At 33.1% G+C, this 13914-nt stretch overlaps 1 protein-coding gene across 1 annotated transcript in view; it reads left to right on the plus strand.

Annotated features, from left to right (window-relative positions):
* The window catches only part of Aqr (aquarius intron-binding spliceosomal factor), a 109590-nt gene that overhangs the window by 76030 nt on the left and 19646 nt on the right, over window positions 1–13914 (plus strand). The window contains exons 24-30 of the mRNA XM_005337128.5: window positions 1269–1378; window positions 4272–4407; window positions 6255–6464; window positions 8228–8365; window positions 10645–10716; window positions 11767–11954; window positions 12612–12783. Of these exons, the coding sequence (XP_005337185.1) occupies window positions 1269–1378; window positions 4272–4407; window positions 6255–6464; window positions 8228–8365; window positions 10645–10716; window positions 11767–11954; window positions 12612–12783 (1026 nt within the window). The remainder of the gene's footprint in view (window positions 1–1268; window positions 1379–4271; window positions 4408–6254; window positions 6465–8227; window positions 8366–10644; window positions 10717–11766; window positions 11955–12611; window positions 12784–13914) is intronic.

Below are 13914 nucleotides of genomic sequence, written 5' to 3' on the forward strand. Positions count from 1 at the left end.
TTTTTACTATTTTGTCCTACCTTGATATGACTTTCTACAATGTCCTTTATTTATGATTGACATATAGCACAATCATAGAGAAGGTTAATTTGCAAAAATACCCAAAGAATTCATTGTTTTCTAAGGGCCTCTATTGATTATTTTTCCTTGAATTAACTTTTTTTTTTATTAAGTCTTCATTTGCATGTGTATTTCAAGTAGTTTCTTCAATATCCTTCTGATTCACAATGGAATAGTTTTTCTGAGATCATAATTTTTTTTTTTTTTTGCACTCTAAATCTATGTGATTCTTGACTAAGGGAAGCAAGTAATGCCATCTATTCTGATGTTTTCTGTGGTCCTCAGTTTTGAATAGTTGAGTATCAAAAGTTAGGATAGTGGGAAATTTTTCTGAAAATTTGCTTATCTCTTCAGTTTCTGAACTCACTGGAATATTGATAGTAAAGGATATCTGTATTTAAATTATGGAACTTGGATGTTTACGAGATTAGATGTTGACTTGATGGGGTAGGGTTGGAGTTGCATTTGTGATAAAGGAGAGATGTTCGAATGGGGCCAATTTTTAAATGATGTCTTTATTAGTGTACTTTTCCAGTCTGTGAAACTTTTGCCTTTCTGCAAAACTTTATAACTACAGAGGTTTAGATAATGAATATTAGGATTTGAAGAACTTCTAAATATGAATATTTCACAGGTAGAAAGAAGTGACTTCCAAATGGCTTTCATCAGAATAGTTTATGATAAATGAGCACTCTGCTTATTGTAAAGAGAAATTAAGACTTTCAGCTTAAGATTTGAATGATACATTTTACATTTCTCTATTGTAGTCTACCTATACACACTGCCTTCTCACTGTCCTTTTCCAGCTGTGAAAACTTTTTTGGTTCTCTGCAGCCTTGTAAATGCTGTGAGTGAAATGAAACTCAGTATGGTGAATTATTTTAGGACTTATTACAACTTGGAGGAAATAGCACTACTGAACCAATCCTTTCTCTTTTCAGAAATTAGAAGCTCAGTTTTCATGGGTGGATGGTTTTTATTGTTTCCACTTATTCATTTGGCCAAGTGTATATATATGGCAATATCAGAAATCAATAAAAGTATTATTTTGTTTTAATTATAAATGGCCTAGTATAAGACCTTTTTCCTTCTGTTTAGATTATGATCCTTATAATACTCTGTCATTCTAAATGTTAGTTTCTGTTATTTTTAAAGATATCTACTGAGTCTTTGAAACTGACCATCATCGTTTTTGCTTTATTCTCTAGGCCCTGAACCAGTTGTTTGAGAAAATCATGGCGTTAGACATTGATGAGCGCCACCTGCTACGTCTTGGTCATGGAGAAGAAGAGCTGGAGACAGAAAAAGATTTCAGCAGGTAAGCAAAAGGTGGTGAATTTTGAAACACTGTACCAAAGAATATTTAACTTTTTCTCCTCCTTTATTAAAGACACACCAAGAGCAAAGAGCCACGAATGATCAAATGTAATTCTGAAATTTTTAGTATAACCCACTTAGACTATATATTATTCATGTTTTCAGGTATACAGTGATTTCTGTGAAGAGGATTATCATGTTTATCTCTATAAAATTGTGAATTGCCATTTGTTTTCTATTTAGTGAACTAATTTTTAATGTTGCCAGTTTAAAACTGTTCAACTCTAGATGATTCTTTTTTCATTTTTCATCTTGACATTTAATTTACATTTTTTTAGGTACCAATTAAGAGGTTGATTTTTTTTTAGAGAAATGTAAATTAATAGTTTAGTGATAGTGTAAGTTTGGGGGCTTATTGCCAGTTTAGTTGTACTTTATGATTAATATTATGTACTATAAATTGACTAAAATTTTTCAGATTAAATTTCTACATGTTTTTCTTCATTTTCATTTTTTTCTTCAAAGTTGTAACTCATTCATATGTTATTATTTATGACTCATTTATACTTAAATTTATGTTTAAAGCACAATTTCAGATAATAATAGCTGAACATATTTAATATGTTGGCTATTGATCATACACATTAAAAGAGTACTATATTAATGCTTCATGTCTATTCTGAGTTCTTAATATTACAGAGATCACCAAATATTTAGCTCATAAAAAGTCAGTGTGTAACACAGTACAATATGCCATAAATCATCAGCTCTATTGCTGATATTTCCTGAAGTTTTCCACAGTATTTTCTCATGTTAAAGCTAACTTAAGAAAATGATTAGACTTTAAGATCTAATAATTGAGTTCAATGAACATGAAGAAGCACAAGTTAAGCTCTGTCTCTTATTAGCATGTGTGTGCTTATACATTTGAGCATATTTTCTCTTTGTCATAATTAAAAAGAAAAATGATCGTTCTAAAAAAAAGTAATATCACTTTTTCTAAAGAAAAAATATTTAAAAACCTGGTAATATAGTATAGGGGCGGTTACCTTTCATAATTATATTCTCTTAAAATAACTTTCTGTTAATCTTTTCTTAATAATCAGGCTATTTGAAGTTTTGTATTTTTCTTTTTTAAAAAACAATTTGTAGTCTCTTTTTTAAGTATATTTATAGAATAATTGTGCAGATAGTACAAAGAGTTTCACTTATATTGTTTTGGTTTTTTTTTTTTTGGCACTGGTGATTAAACCCAGGGGCACTCAACTACTGAGCCACATCCCCATCCCTATTTTGTATTTTATTTAGAGACAGGGTCTCACTGAGTTGCTTATTGCCCTGCTTTTGCTGGGCTGGCTTTGAACTCTGTTCCTCTTGTCTCAGCACCCCCCCCCCCAGCAGCTGGGATTACAGGCATGTGCCACCTCGCCCGGCTGTGTTTGGCTTTTTTAAGTTTAATGTTATGTCACAAGAATTAGGATTTTATTATTAGGTCTAAATACTCCTAATTTTTTTCTCATTACCAAAGTGTTTATTTTAGAAAAAAATTTAAACTATAGATAAGCAAACAGAAAAAGTTGCCTCTCACGATGTTTCTATCCTTCTAAGTGGAAAAATTCTTCAAATCATAGACCGTGTCTTATATCTCTTTTCTACTCTTCATCATTCCTGGCTGCCTCAAAGATGAATTTCTGAATTATGGAGCATCTAGGAATATGACTTCTTCCTTTGCCTGTTCTTTAAATATGTGAATAACAATGATTAGACTGTTTCAGTCTTGTTTTAAGCATTGAAGAGTTAACGGGAGATACTTTGTCATTATGGAAAGAGTATATATCAACTTTGAGGTCTAATTTTGGTTCCACTACTTTGTTTCTTAACTTTCTTTGGACAGAATACTCCCCAAACATCTATATTCTTATTAATTCAGCAAATATTTAGGAAGCTGATAGGTTTGGGTGCCAAGCTATATGTTAGAATATGTAGATGATCAAATATATTTTCTAATTACTTCTTAAAGCTTTTGGAAGTAATCTAATCTCCCAACATGATAATGCAAAACAGTGCCATTCAAAGCTATTTATCAGTAAACTGTTAGTGGTCTAGCACCAGAATGCTCTGTACTCCCTTCCTTGTTTGCCAAAGGCCAATGTCTCGGCTTGGCACCAGAATCACGAGCCACCACACACCTTTGTAGGTTCAAACAGCAATTCTTTATTCCCGCTCTCACACCGCCTCCACACAGGTCCAGGGGCAAACGTGTTCTGCTGTCTCCCACACAATTCACCTACCCCACGAGGCTATCTCCAAATCCTATTTTAATCTCAAAAAAGAGAACTCAACGGGAACAAGCAGCGGGAACACCCTAATCCCAGCAATAATCTTCAACCGCCAACTTCCCTAAAACCCATTATCTTAAACTGGCAACGCCTTAAACTCAAGGAGCCGGTTACTTCCTCAAACCTGATCAGCTCTAAACCTAGATCTGCCTTGGTCCTTGAGCAAGGTCACCTTATTAAAGCATGCATGCAATGTCCCATCGAATGTCCTCTAAGCAGCATGGGGTACGCTTGGCAAGGAAATTTCGATGCGTCATTCCTACTTGGTAATGGCCCTCAGCACTTGTTGAAATTTTATTTGGGGCAGGGGAGAGATAGCTGAACTAATTGATTTACCCTCCACACAAACCCAAATCACACTGGACCTAGGTATACTTTATTTGGTATGAGGTAATCTACCACCTAAATAACTACCACCTAAATACAAATTGTTTTCTACTGTTTTTTCTTTGTCTGTTTATAGTTCTATTATTATTTTCTTTAATTTCTTGGACAGTTTCCTTCCAAGTCTCTTCATTATAGAGTTTTGTCTTTTTACCTAATTGAAATTTTTAGGTATGGAAGAGTTAATTATGTCTTGGCTCGAAGAATAGAACTTTTAGAAGAAGTCAAACGGCTACAGAAGAGTCTGGGCGTTCCAGGAGATGCCTCATATACTTGTGAAACTGCAGGTTATTTCTTCTTATATCAGGTAATATGTTAAAGGTTTTTAAATTATAATTAATTATAATATGGTCCCCAGTTGAAAATTGGAATGGATCCCTAATATTCTTCTTGAACGCTTATTTTGTTTTTCTTGAGTAGATTAAAATATGTGGTACTGCCAGAGCTATATTTATAAATGTTAAGTATTTGTATTTTTTATTATTTTCAGTTTTTCTTTGCTAAATAACTTTGGTTGATGACTCATTCAGTGGAAGGCCAGTGTTGGCAAGGTTTAAATTTTTTCTTTCTTGCCTTTACAAAGTTTCACGCCTCTCTCTCTCCTCCCTCCCTTTTCCCCCCTCTTATTACTATAGAAATCTAACTACATTTTCTAGCCTCCCAGTGGTAACAAAGTACAGTTCTATAATTTTACTATCTCATTAATCAACTAATGAAGGAAAACATATTTTTCTTTCAAATCTCCCAAAATAAATTATGTCTTAGAACTAATTACACAATGGGACTGTAAATTAAAATTTCTGTTGACTTCAGTTTAATGGCATGCTATTACTTTTATCAAGGTTAATATTTTTTGAGTATAAAAACCAGTGAGAAATAGCCAAATAAGATAAATAAAAATAAATTTTATTAATTGGGTTGCTAATAATTCTAAATGTATTAATAATCTAATAATGAATATTTTATATGTAATTTATTCTCTTTATACTAATACATTTTAGATACAAATCATAACATTGAAATATGAAAGAATAGGCTCATGCTCATTCTGAGGAAATGGACAAGCCAGTTGATGCATTCAAAATGAACAGATTTCATGGTTTCTTGAAAAGCAAGGAAAACATGCACTGTCTTGCAAAGAGGTTTACACTCGACTTAGACTGTTTAGAATTTTGAAGAATGGAAAAAAGATCATGCTTAAATGCCTATTTGACAGGAAAAAAAATCACTTGTCTCTCAGTAAAAACTACTTTTAAAAATAGAAATAATGGGGGCTGGGGTTATGGCTCAGTGATAGAACGCTCGCCTAGCATGCATGAGGCACTAGGTTCGATCCTCAGCACCACATAAAAATAAAAAATAAAGATATTGTGTCCACCTAAAACTAAAAAATAAATATTTTTTAAAAAATAGAAATAATGTATAAATTTTAAAAAGGTGAACTTGAAGTTTCACAGTGTAGATCAACAGTTTGCAGCATAAAAGAATTATATCAGGAAAGCTTTTCACAGGGTCAGTTTCTAAGCCCTGTCCTAAAAGCATTCAATAGGGGTGGGAATTGTGTTTTGGGGGGTTTTTTGTTTCTTTTTTTTTTTTTTTTTTTTTTTTTAGCTCCTCAGTCTGCATAAGGACTACACTTTGAGAAACACTAAAATTATAACAGAAAAAGACCTGGGAGAATTATAAAAATTGAAGTTAAGTAGAAACTGGCTGGTAGGTGCGTAGCTGACTTTGTACAAGGATGTAATTGAACTGTATCACATTAGTCATAAAGTGTGCTTTCAAATATATACTCAATCAGAAGTTCTTTATAAATGTTCTAAAGAGATTTAGGGAAAAATATAAAGGTTTAAGAGAGAGTATACCTGCCCTCCCTTCTTCTCCTGTCCTCAAGTCCTGAAATGACTTTAAGTTTCTTTCCAGTTTCTACATTTTTTATTAAAGATCCTTTTTTTATCTCCTCAAATTCTAAGGTTACTTTTTTTGAAAGAAGAGTAATCTATCAGTGACTTGGAGGAGAAATAGTTATATTGGGCCAAAGATTGCATTTATTCCCTTTATCCTAGCAGATCTTATTTTTACTAGATTTATTTTCAGTTTTATCATTTAAAACATATTCCTGGCAAAATAAATTGCAAGTGTTTTTTCCTACAGGTAATGTCTCGTTGGGAAGAATATATCAGTAAAGTGAAAAATAAAGGTAGTACATTACCAGATGTTATGGAAATCTCCACTTTCTTCCCTTTCCATGAATATTTTGCAAATGCTCCTCAACCCATTTTTAAAGGCAAATCTTATGAAGAAGATATGGAAATTGCTGAAGGATGTTTCAGACATATTAAGAAAATCTTTACTCAGCTTGAGGTAAAGATTTTAATTTTCCTTTAAAGATTCTTAATTTTATTAGTATTTTGTCTAATGAAGTAAATGTGGAATATTCAGATGTTACAAGTCAGATTGTTACTTTTAAGTAAAATTATTAAAAACACATTTATAATTTTGTTCAATAAATAAGCAAAAATTAAGATGAATCGTATCCTCATTATTCTGGTTTTTTTTGGTATAAAGATATTAGTTCTTAAGAAAGAAATGCTTTCACCAATACCCCTACATCCCTCCACACCCCCACACCCCTCCCACCCCACCCCCATTTTGGTGTTGGAGATTGAACCCAGGGCCTCAACACGTTCAAGGCAAGTAGTTGAGCTACAACCCCAGCCCCAACAATAGTTCTTTGAGAATTTGAGACTACCACATGGCCATTCTTAGTTTCTCATACCTCTTGATCGATAGGCAAAAAGTGAGATTTCAGTGTTAGCTGGGACAATTGATCATGGTATTAAAATGAAATAAGAATCATCAATACACAGAAGAAACAGAGAAGAGTACATCTAGAACCCAGGGTCCCCTGGAATGTCTTTCTATAGCAACATCATTGGAAAAAGACAGCAATTATATAAAATATGTTGGGCTGGGGATGTGGCTCAAGCGGTAGCGTGTTCGCCTGGCATGCGCGAGGCGCTGGGTTCGATCCTCAGCACCACATAAAAATAAAATAAAGATGCTGTGTCCACCGAAAACCAAAAAATAGATATTAAAAAAAATTCTCTCTCTCTCTTTAAAAAATATGTTAATAATTAAAATTTTAAACCTGCAAAGTGGTGTTTTATTTTATTTATGATTCAGTAAACACAAAGTCAAAGTGAAGAACATACTCAATTCATAACAGTAGCTGCCTTAAGAAGGAGTGGGAAGACTGGTACCTTACCTGTATCAGTAATGTTTAAATTATTAAAGAAATAAGGTAAAAATATTAAAACAGTTTGATAAAGTATGGGTAACTTGATATTGGGTACTCTGCCTGGGCCTGTTTGCTCCTCGCACCCTCTATTGACTGTCTTCAACCTCTACCATGGTTGAGGGTCAGGCTGATCTTTGTAGGTTTCATGTCCCAGCTGCCTATGTCAACTGACTTAAGACTGTTTAGCCACATCCTGAGAGATGGGGCAGGAGTTTAGAAAAGGGAGAAGCCAAGGTATTTTTTCCTTCAGTTACCTCTGCCTAGTGTTTCGTCTCCTCCATGACTGCTGGATTGGCCCATTGTGGTTCCCCCTTATTTTGTGACCCTAGTCGCTGAGCTCTGCTCACACCACTTTTTTACCTTTTATCCTCCCTAGGCTAGAAGTGGCAGGGACTTTTTGCTCTTCTCAGTCTCTGGGTTATTTTATTCCCTTGATGGCTTTTCAGCTCATTTGTCATCTATATAATGAGTTTATTGCTTCAGTTCCTTTCACTGTAAATACTTGAAGTAGTTTATTTGTAAGAGGAACCTTGAATAATGCAGGTACAATGATAATTGTTATTTTATTCAGTTTTCTTGTTTATATTGTAAATATTTTACTTTATGCATACACACACATAAATCAGTCCAGTTGTAGCTTGTCAGCTATTATTTGAACTCAATTGGTACATAAATAATAAGAAACAGAATTATGATTCATTAGTCTTAGTTTATGAGATATTCATATTAATTTCTCAAGAATCGACTGATTGATTGGATTCTTTAGTTTTATGCATAGCCTGTTTGTTACCCTAAAGTAATCTTTCACTCATCCCCTCTCTTGTAGGAATTCAGAGCCTCTGAACTGCTCCGCAGTGGACTGGACAGATCTAAATACCTGTTAGTAAAGGAAGCCAAAATCATTGCTATGACCTGTACTCATGCTGCCTTAAAACGACATGACTTGGTAAAGTTAGGTTTCAAGGTAAAGATTTACATTTAGTTCCTTACTTCATCATCTACTCAATTATTAGTTTTTTGTTTTTTTTCCCTTGGATATTGGCTCGTTTCTATGAAAGTTCTCATTTATAGTTTCTTTAAAATGTCTCTTTTAATGTGAATGATAATATCCCATGTTTATATGATTAGTGAACTTAATTTTTCTAAGTCTGGTTATTAGTATTTTGTCTACTAATTAGCGTAATCATGTGGTTGCTTAACCAGATTCTCATACTTATTAAAAGTTTGTTTTACTTTTGTTGTTTTTTTTGTACTGGGGATTGAACACTCAGGGGCACTTAACCACTGGCATATCCTCAGCCCTTTTTATGTTTTATTTAGAGCTAGGGCCTCACTAAGTTGTTTAGACTGGCTTTGAAATTGTGATCTTCCTAACTCAGTCTTCTAAAAGCTGCTGGGTTTACAGGCCTGCACCACATTGCCTGGAAAGATTTTTTTATTTTTTATTTTTTTGAAATATTTATGTTTTATTATATTTATGTTTTTATTATTATTATATCCCATCTGATTCAAATGTATGATATGTCAAGGTCATTGTACTGTCTTGTGTAATTAATTTATGTTTTAGTTGTAGATGGACACAATACCTTTATTTTATTTATTTTTATGTCGTACTGAGGATTGAACTCAGGGCCTCATACTTGCTAGGCAAGTGCTCTACCGTTGAGCCACAACCCCAATCCCAAGACCTTATTTTTGAAAAATCTCCAAACAGAACTAAAAGCTATAAGTAACATTTTATAGTGTTTGTTAGTTGCAACACATTTATATACTTACATTATTCAAATACTGAATATATATCTAATCCAGTTATTTGTTGATTCCATAAATAAAAAGCTTTCCATATGAGGATAGGGAATACTCTTATAATAGACTGTAAAATAAAATATTAAAAATTATTATGTGACAAAGACAAAAGGACAGCATGATAGCTTGTTAACCTGTGACTGAATTGAAGTACAGTGTAATGATGGTGCCAAAAATTTGAATTTGCAGATTCTTTATGACTTTGATAGTGATATTTACCTAAACTCCAATTTAATACAAATCATTTAACTTCCCTGCAATTTGTTTGTCTATTGAAAATAAGTTTGTGTACTGGTTTGAACCAGTTAGTCGTTCATTTGTTTATGAAAGGGATGGTTTTAAGATATATGATCTCATTGAAAGATATTGCTAAATAAATTCAAGGTGATAGAATTGTTGTTATCTGGAGGAGAGGTTTTTCAGTGCAAGGTAGGACAAATATGACAATTTATTAAAAAGTAGTGTGAACTTACCCCAGGGGTGTGAAGTTACCCTTTTGCAAGTTATTAGTGAGAAGTTTTCACCTGAATATTTTGTTCTTGAGACTGACATATAAAACGTAATTTGAATTTGACATTAAATTATATTAGTTAAATAACAAGGGGAAATTATGCAACCATAACTAGCATTTTATTCTTTGATGCAGTTTTTCACAAATTTCCAAATTTGTGAAATCAAATTTTCATTAATTCTGTTGTATACTTATATATCTAAAAATGTTTAGCATGAGTGATGATAGATTTTTAAAAATATTTTTAATACTGGATATATTTTTTCAAACTTCAGAGTTTAAAAACCTTTGTAGATCTGTTTAACATAAAACAGGCAGCCCTCTACTCCCTTGCGTTAGCCATAAGGCTTTTTTTCCCCCTGACACAATGTGAAAGATTTAAAACCAGAAGGGGATATGATCCTGTGACTGTTTGTTAGTGGCTTAAGGGAAGCAAGGTAAGAAGGGAAAGGACAAATGTGGTGGCCTGGACTATAGTGGTAGTTTTGGTAGAAATAGAGGAAAGTAAAATAGATTTTAGAGGCAGTTTTGAAGGTAAAATTGACACACTTTGGTGGTGGATGGAATGCCTAGGTTTGAAACAGAAATGGATTGTTATGATCAGTGTAGGATTCATAAGGGGTAAAAAAAATTACCCCAAAATACTATCTACGGTAAGAATACCAATAGGAATGACATTATATATACTATAAATCAATCTTGATTATGTAGAATGTGAAGAACTAAACTGAACTAAATAGACACTGCAATCCAGGAAGTGATGTGCAAGATCTCCTCAATGTAAATATATTTGGGAGGAGGGGGTCTTTCCTGAGGTTAGAGATGTGATCTGAAATTCTTATGTTTTTGGTGATTGCTGTGGTTATGGTGGTAGTTGTTTGGCTTTTGAGCTATTTTTTCAACAAATTTTTCTTTTCCTTTTTTAGTATGACAACATTTTAATGGAAGAGGCTGCTCAAATTCTGGAGATAGAAACTTTTATACCTCTTCTCCTACAGGTAAGAAATTAAGAATTCTTGGGGACAACATCTAAAAGCTGTATAGTTTAGAAGTACTTGTTTTCACAATTTTCTATTCTCTTTAACTTCATTTTGTTTGCCATTCTATTTTAAGTTTGCAAGTTTCCTTTAATCTATTTATAGGCCATTTAGTAATTTGTTTTGCTTTTGGGAATACTATTCTAAAAATTCATGGTTTATATCTACATAGTAGCTTTGAAAAGACAGTAATTTTAATTAAGGAATTGTTGTTATGCATTTTGAGGGGAAGATGAGTTATATTTTTCATATCTTTTGTTGGAGTTGTTCTGTCTGGAATTGTTTCTGATGTTTACTGAGTACATTGGTTTATTTTATGGCTGTGTTTTTGAGGTAAATGATGGTATATCAAGAACTTTCTTACTGTACAATATTATTTACTATTGAAGCATTAAAAACAATGTGGAATTCTCTGGGTAGTTTAGAGTAGTTATATTTTTAATTGAGTTACAAAAATTTTTATAAGCCAAGCTATCTGGAGCTTGGAATGTGTTTTATTCTACAGTGTATGTTTCAAGGAATAAGGAGGCATGTAAGGTAGGAAATTAAGGTAGGAAAGGTACAGTTTTTATCATGTTAAGTTCAAAGCAGGTCCTTTGCACAATTGTAAAACAAGGTGTTTACTTTGACATTTATCCATTTCTCCTCGGGGCTTCTCTTTTTTTTCTGAAACTCTTCCAAAAGTTGACCTAAGCCTTGAAGACTTTTTTAGATTACCATAACTGTTAAGGTAGGGTAATTCCATTGCTTCGTCAATTCTTCCACCTCCCTTTGCCCACTGTCAGCCAAGAGCAATGGCACCCATACCTGATTCGTATGTTATTCTACAAATTTGCCAGACACTTCTCTGTGTGGATCTATCTAGTACAGGTCAGTAATTTAAGTTAATAATGCCATTTGATGAAGAAAAGTCTTTTGCACGATAATTTAGAGACTAGCTAATGCACTAAAGGGTAGTATTAATACTACTAAATGGTAGTATTTTACTATTTTTCTACCTTTAATTTCTAGAATCCTCAGGATGGGTTTAGCCGACTGAAACGATGGATCATGATTGGTGATCATCACCAGTTACCTCCAGTAATTAAGAACATGGCCTTTCAGAAGTATTCAAACATGGAGCAGTCTCTGTTTACTCGCTTTGTCCGTGTTGGTGTTCCTACTGTGGACCTTGATGCTCAAGGGAGAGCCAGAGCAAGGTAAAGGTGACAGAGAGAAAAAACATTTCTCTGCAAGACATCAGCTCCATTATCCAAGTATTTGTAAACATCTCTTATAAAAGATTTTAGCTTTCCTATTATCCAGGAACTTGCCAATTGCACATGTGAAAGCGCCTTTGTTGCCTTTTGCACAAAAGCTGTGAATTGACCAAATAAGTTATTGTCTTCATTATATTGAGATTAACTTAAGTGTCTTATAATCTAAAGACTTCACTTGTTACTTTTCCCTTCTTCATGTCCCCCAGAGATAGAGTTAATATTTTGAAACCTAAAGCAAAAGTATACAAGAGTAAAATACAATTCTCACTTCGTAGAGTACCAGCCCCATCTTATAGTTATTTACTTCCAATGTACTCAGTTTACAGGTTCTTCCCTGATTTTTTAATTGATGGCATAATGATAGCAGTTACCTCAGAGAGTACAATAGAGCTACCATTTTTGTAATGTTTTCAGTCTCTTGACTGTTACTTACTTGAAGAGACTAAGGATGAAAAGCAATTATTGCTAAAAAGATGAGAAAAAATGGGTAACATGAAAATTAAAGCACAGCTCCTTATAAACCTCCTATGTGTATTAGAAGGGATTTCATGTTGCTAATCTTTCTTGTTTGGGGTGGGGGGATTTCTCTTTGAAAAGCTTGTGCAACCTCTACAACTGGCGATACAAGAATCTAGGAAACTTACCCCATGTGCAGCTCTTGCCAGAGTTCAGCACAGCAAATGCTGGCTTACTGTATGACTTCCAGCTCATTAATGTTGAAGATTTTCAGGGAGTAGGAGAATCAGAACCTAATCCTTACTTTTATCAGGTAAGAAAAGATGTGACACTTTTTTAAAAAATATATTATTTATTAGTTGTAGTTGGACACAATACCTCTATTTTATTTACTTATATTTATGTGGTGCTAAGTATCAAACCCAGGGCCTTGGGCATGCTAGGTGAGCGCTCTACCACTGAGCCACAACCCCAGCCCAAGATGTGACACTTTTAAGTTCATTTTGCATTTGCCTGGTTGAAATACTACCTAATTAAGTGATGCTGAACCATTTGGCTAGCCACTGAAAAAAGGAAAGTTTAGAGCCCCACCTTATAACACAAAAGCCATTCATTTTCAGATGAATTAAAGGTACATCCAACATACTAAAAACTACTAAAAGTTAATATATAATGTAAGAAAGAGCTTTCTAAGCTTCTTAACCAAAGCAAAAATTACAAAAGAAAAATATTGATTGATTTAAGAGAAAATTTAACATTTGCAAATAATAGGTTGAATTCTGCATATGTATAACTTGGTCAATTTTTAAAAATTAATCCCCTAACAGAAAAATACAATGATAAGAATATTCACATCACAAAAAGTTAATAGGTTTGTAACAATTATCATTCACTGGATCAGGCAATACTCAGTGTTGAAGTTGTTTTGGGGGAATTCTCAAACAATGCTAGTAGGAAAACAATTTGTAAACAGATGTTAGATTCTCACTTATAGAAATTTATCCTAAGCAAATATTTGAACAGCTTTGCAAAGATTTACATACTAAAATATTCATCACTGCTAAGTATTTTGGAAGTGAGAAACAGTTCAAATATCTACTAGTACGGATTAAATTATTACATATCCATTAGAAATACTGAATAGCCACTAAAATAATAACATTATAAATTTGTTTATTGACAGGAAAAATATTTATGCTGTATCAAATTAAAAATGTAAGTTGCTAAGCATATCTGTAGTGTCTCGCTTGATTTATAAAATGAAACAGCAAAATATATATAGAAATATGTACAGATAATCTATACAAAAAAGATCTGACAGCATATGCACCAAAAAATAACAATCCCTGAGGGGTTATTTTAAATTTTTCTTTTTGCGTTTTCCTAACAGCAATATATTCATTATGTATTACTATATAAATTAGATACCTTGAGTTATATATGA

This window comes from Ictidomys tridecemlineatus, chromosome 5 (genome assembly GCF_052094955.1).
Source record: "Ictidomys tridecemlineatus isolate mIctTri1 chromosome 5, mIctTri1.hap1, whole genome shotgun sequence".
Lineage (NCBI taxonomy): Eukaryota > Metazoa > Chordata > Mammalia > Rodentia > Sciuridae > Ictidomys > Ictidomys tridecemlineatus.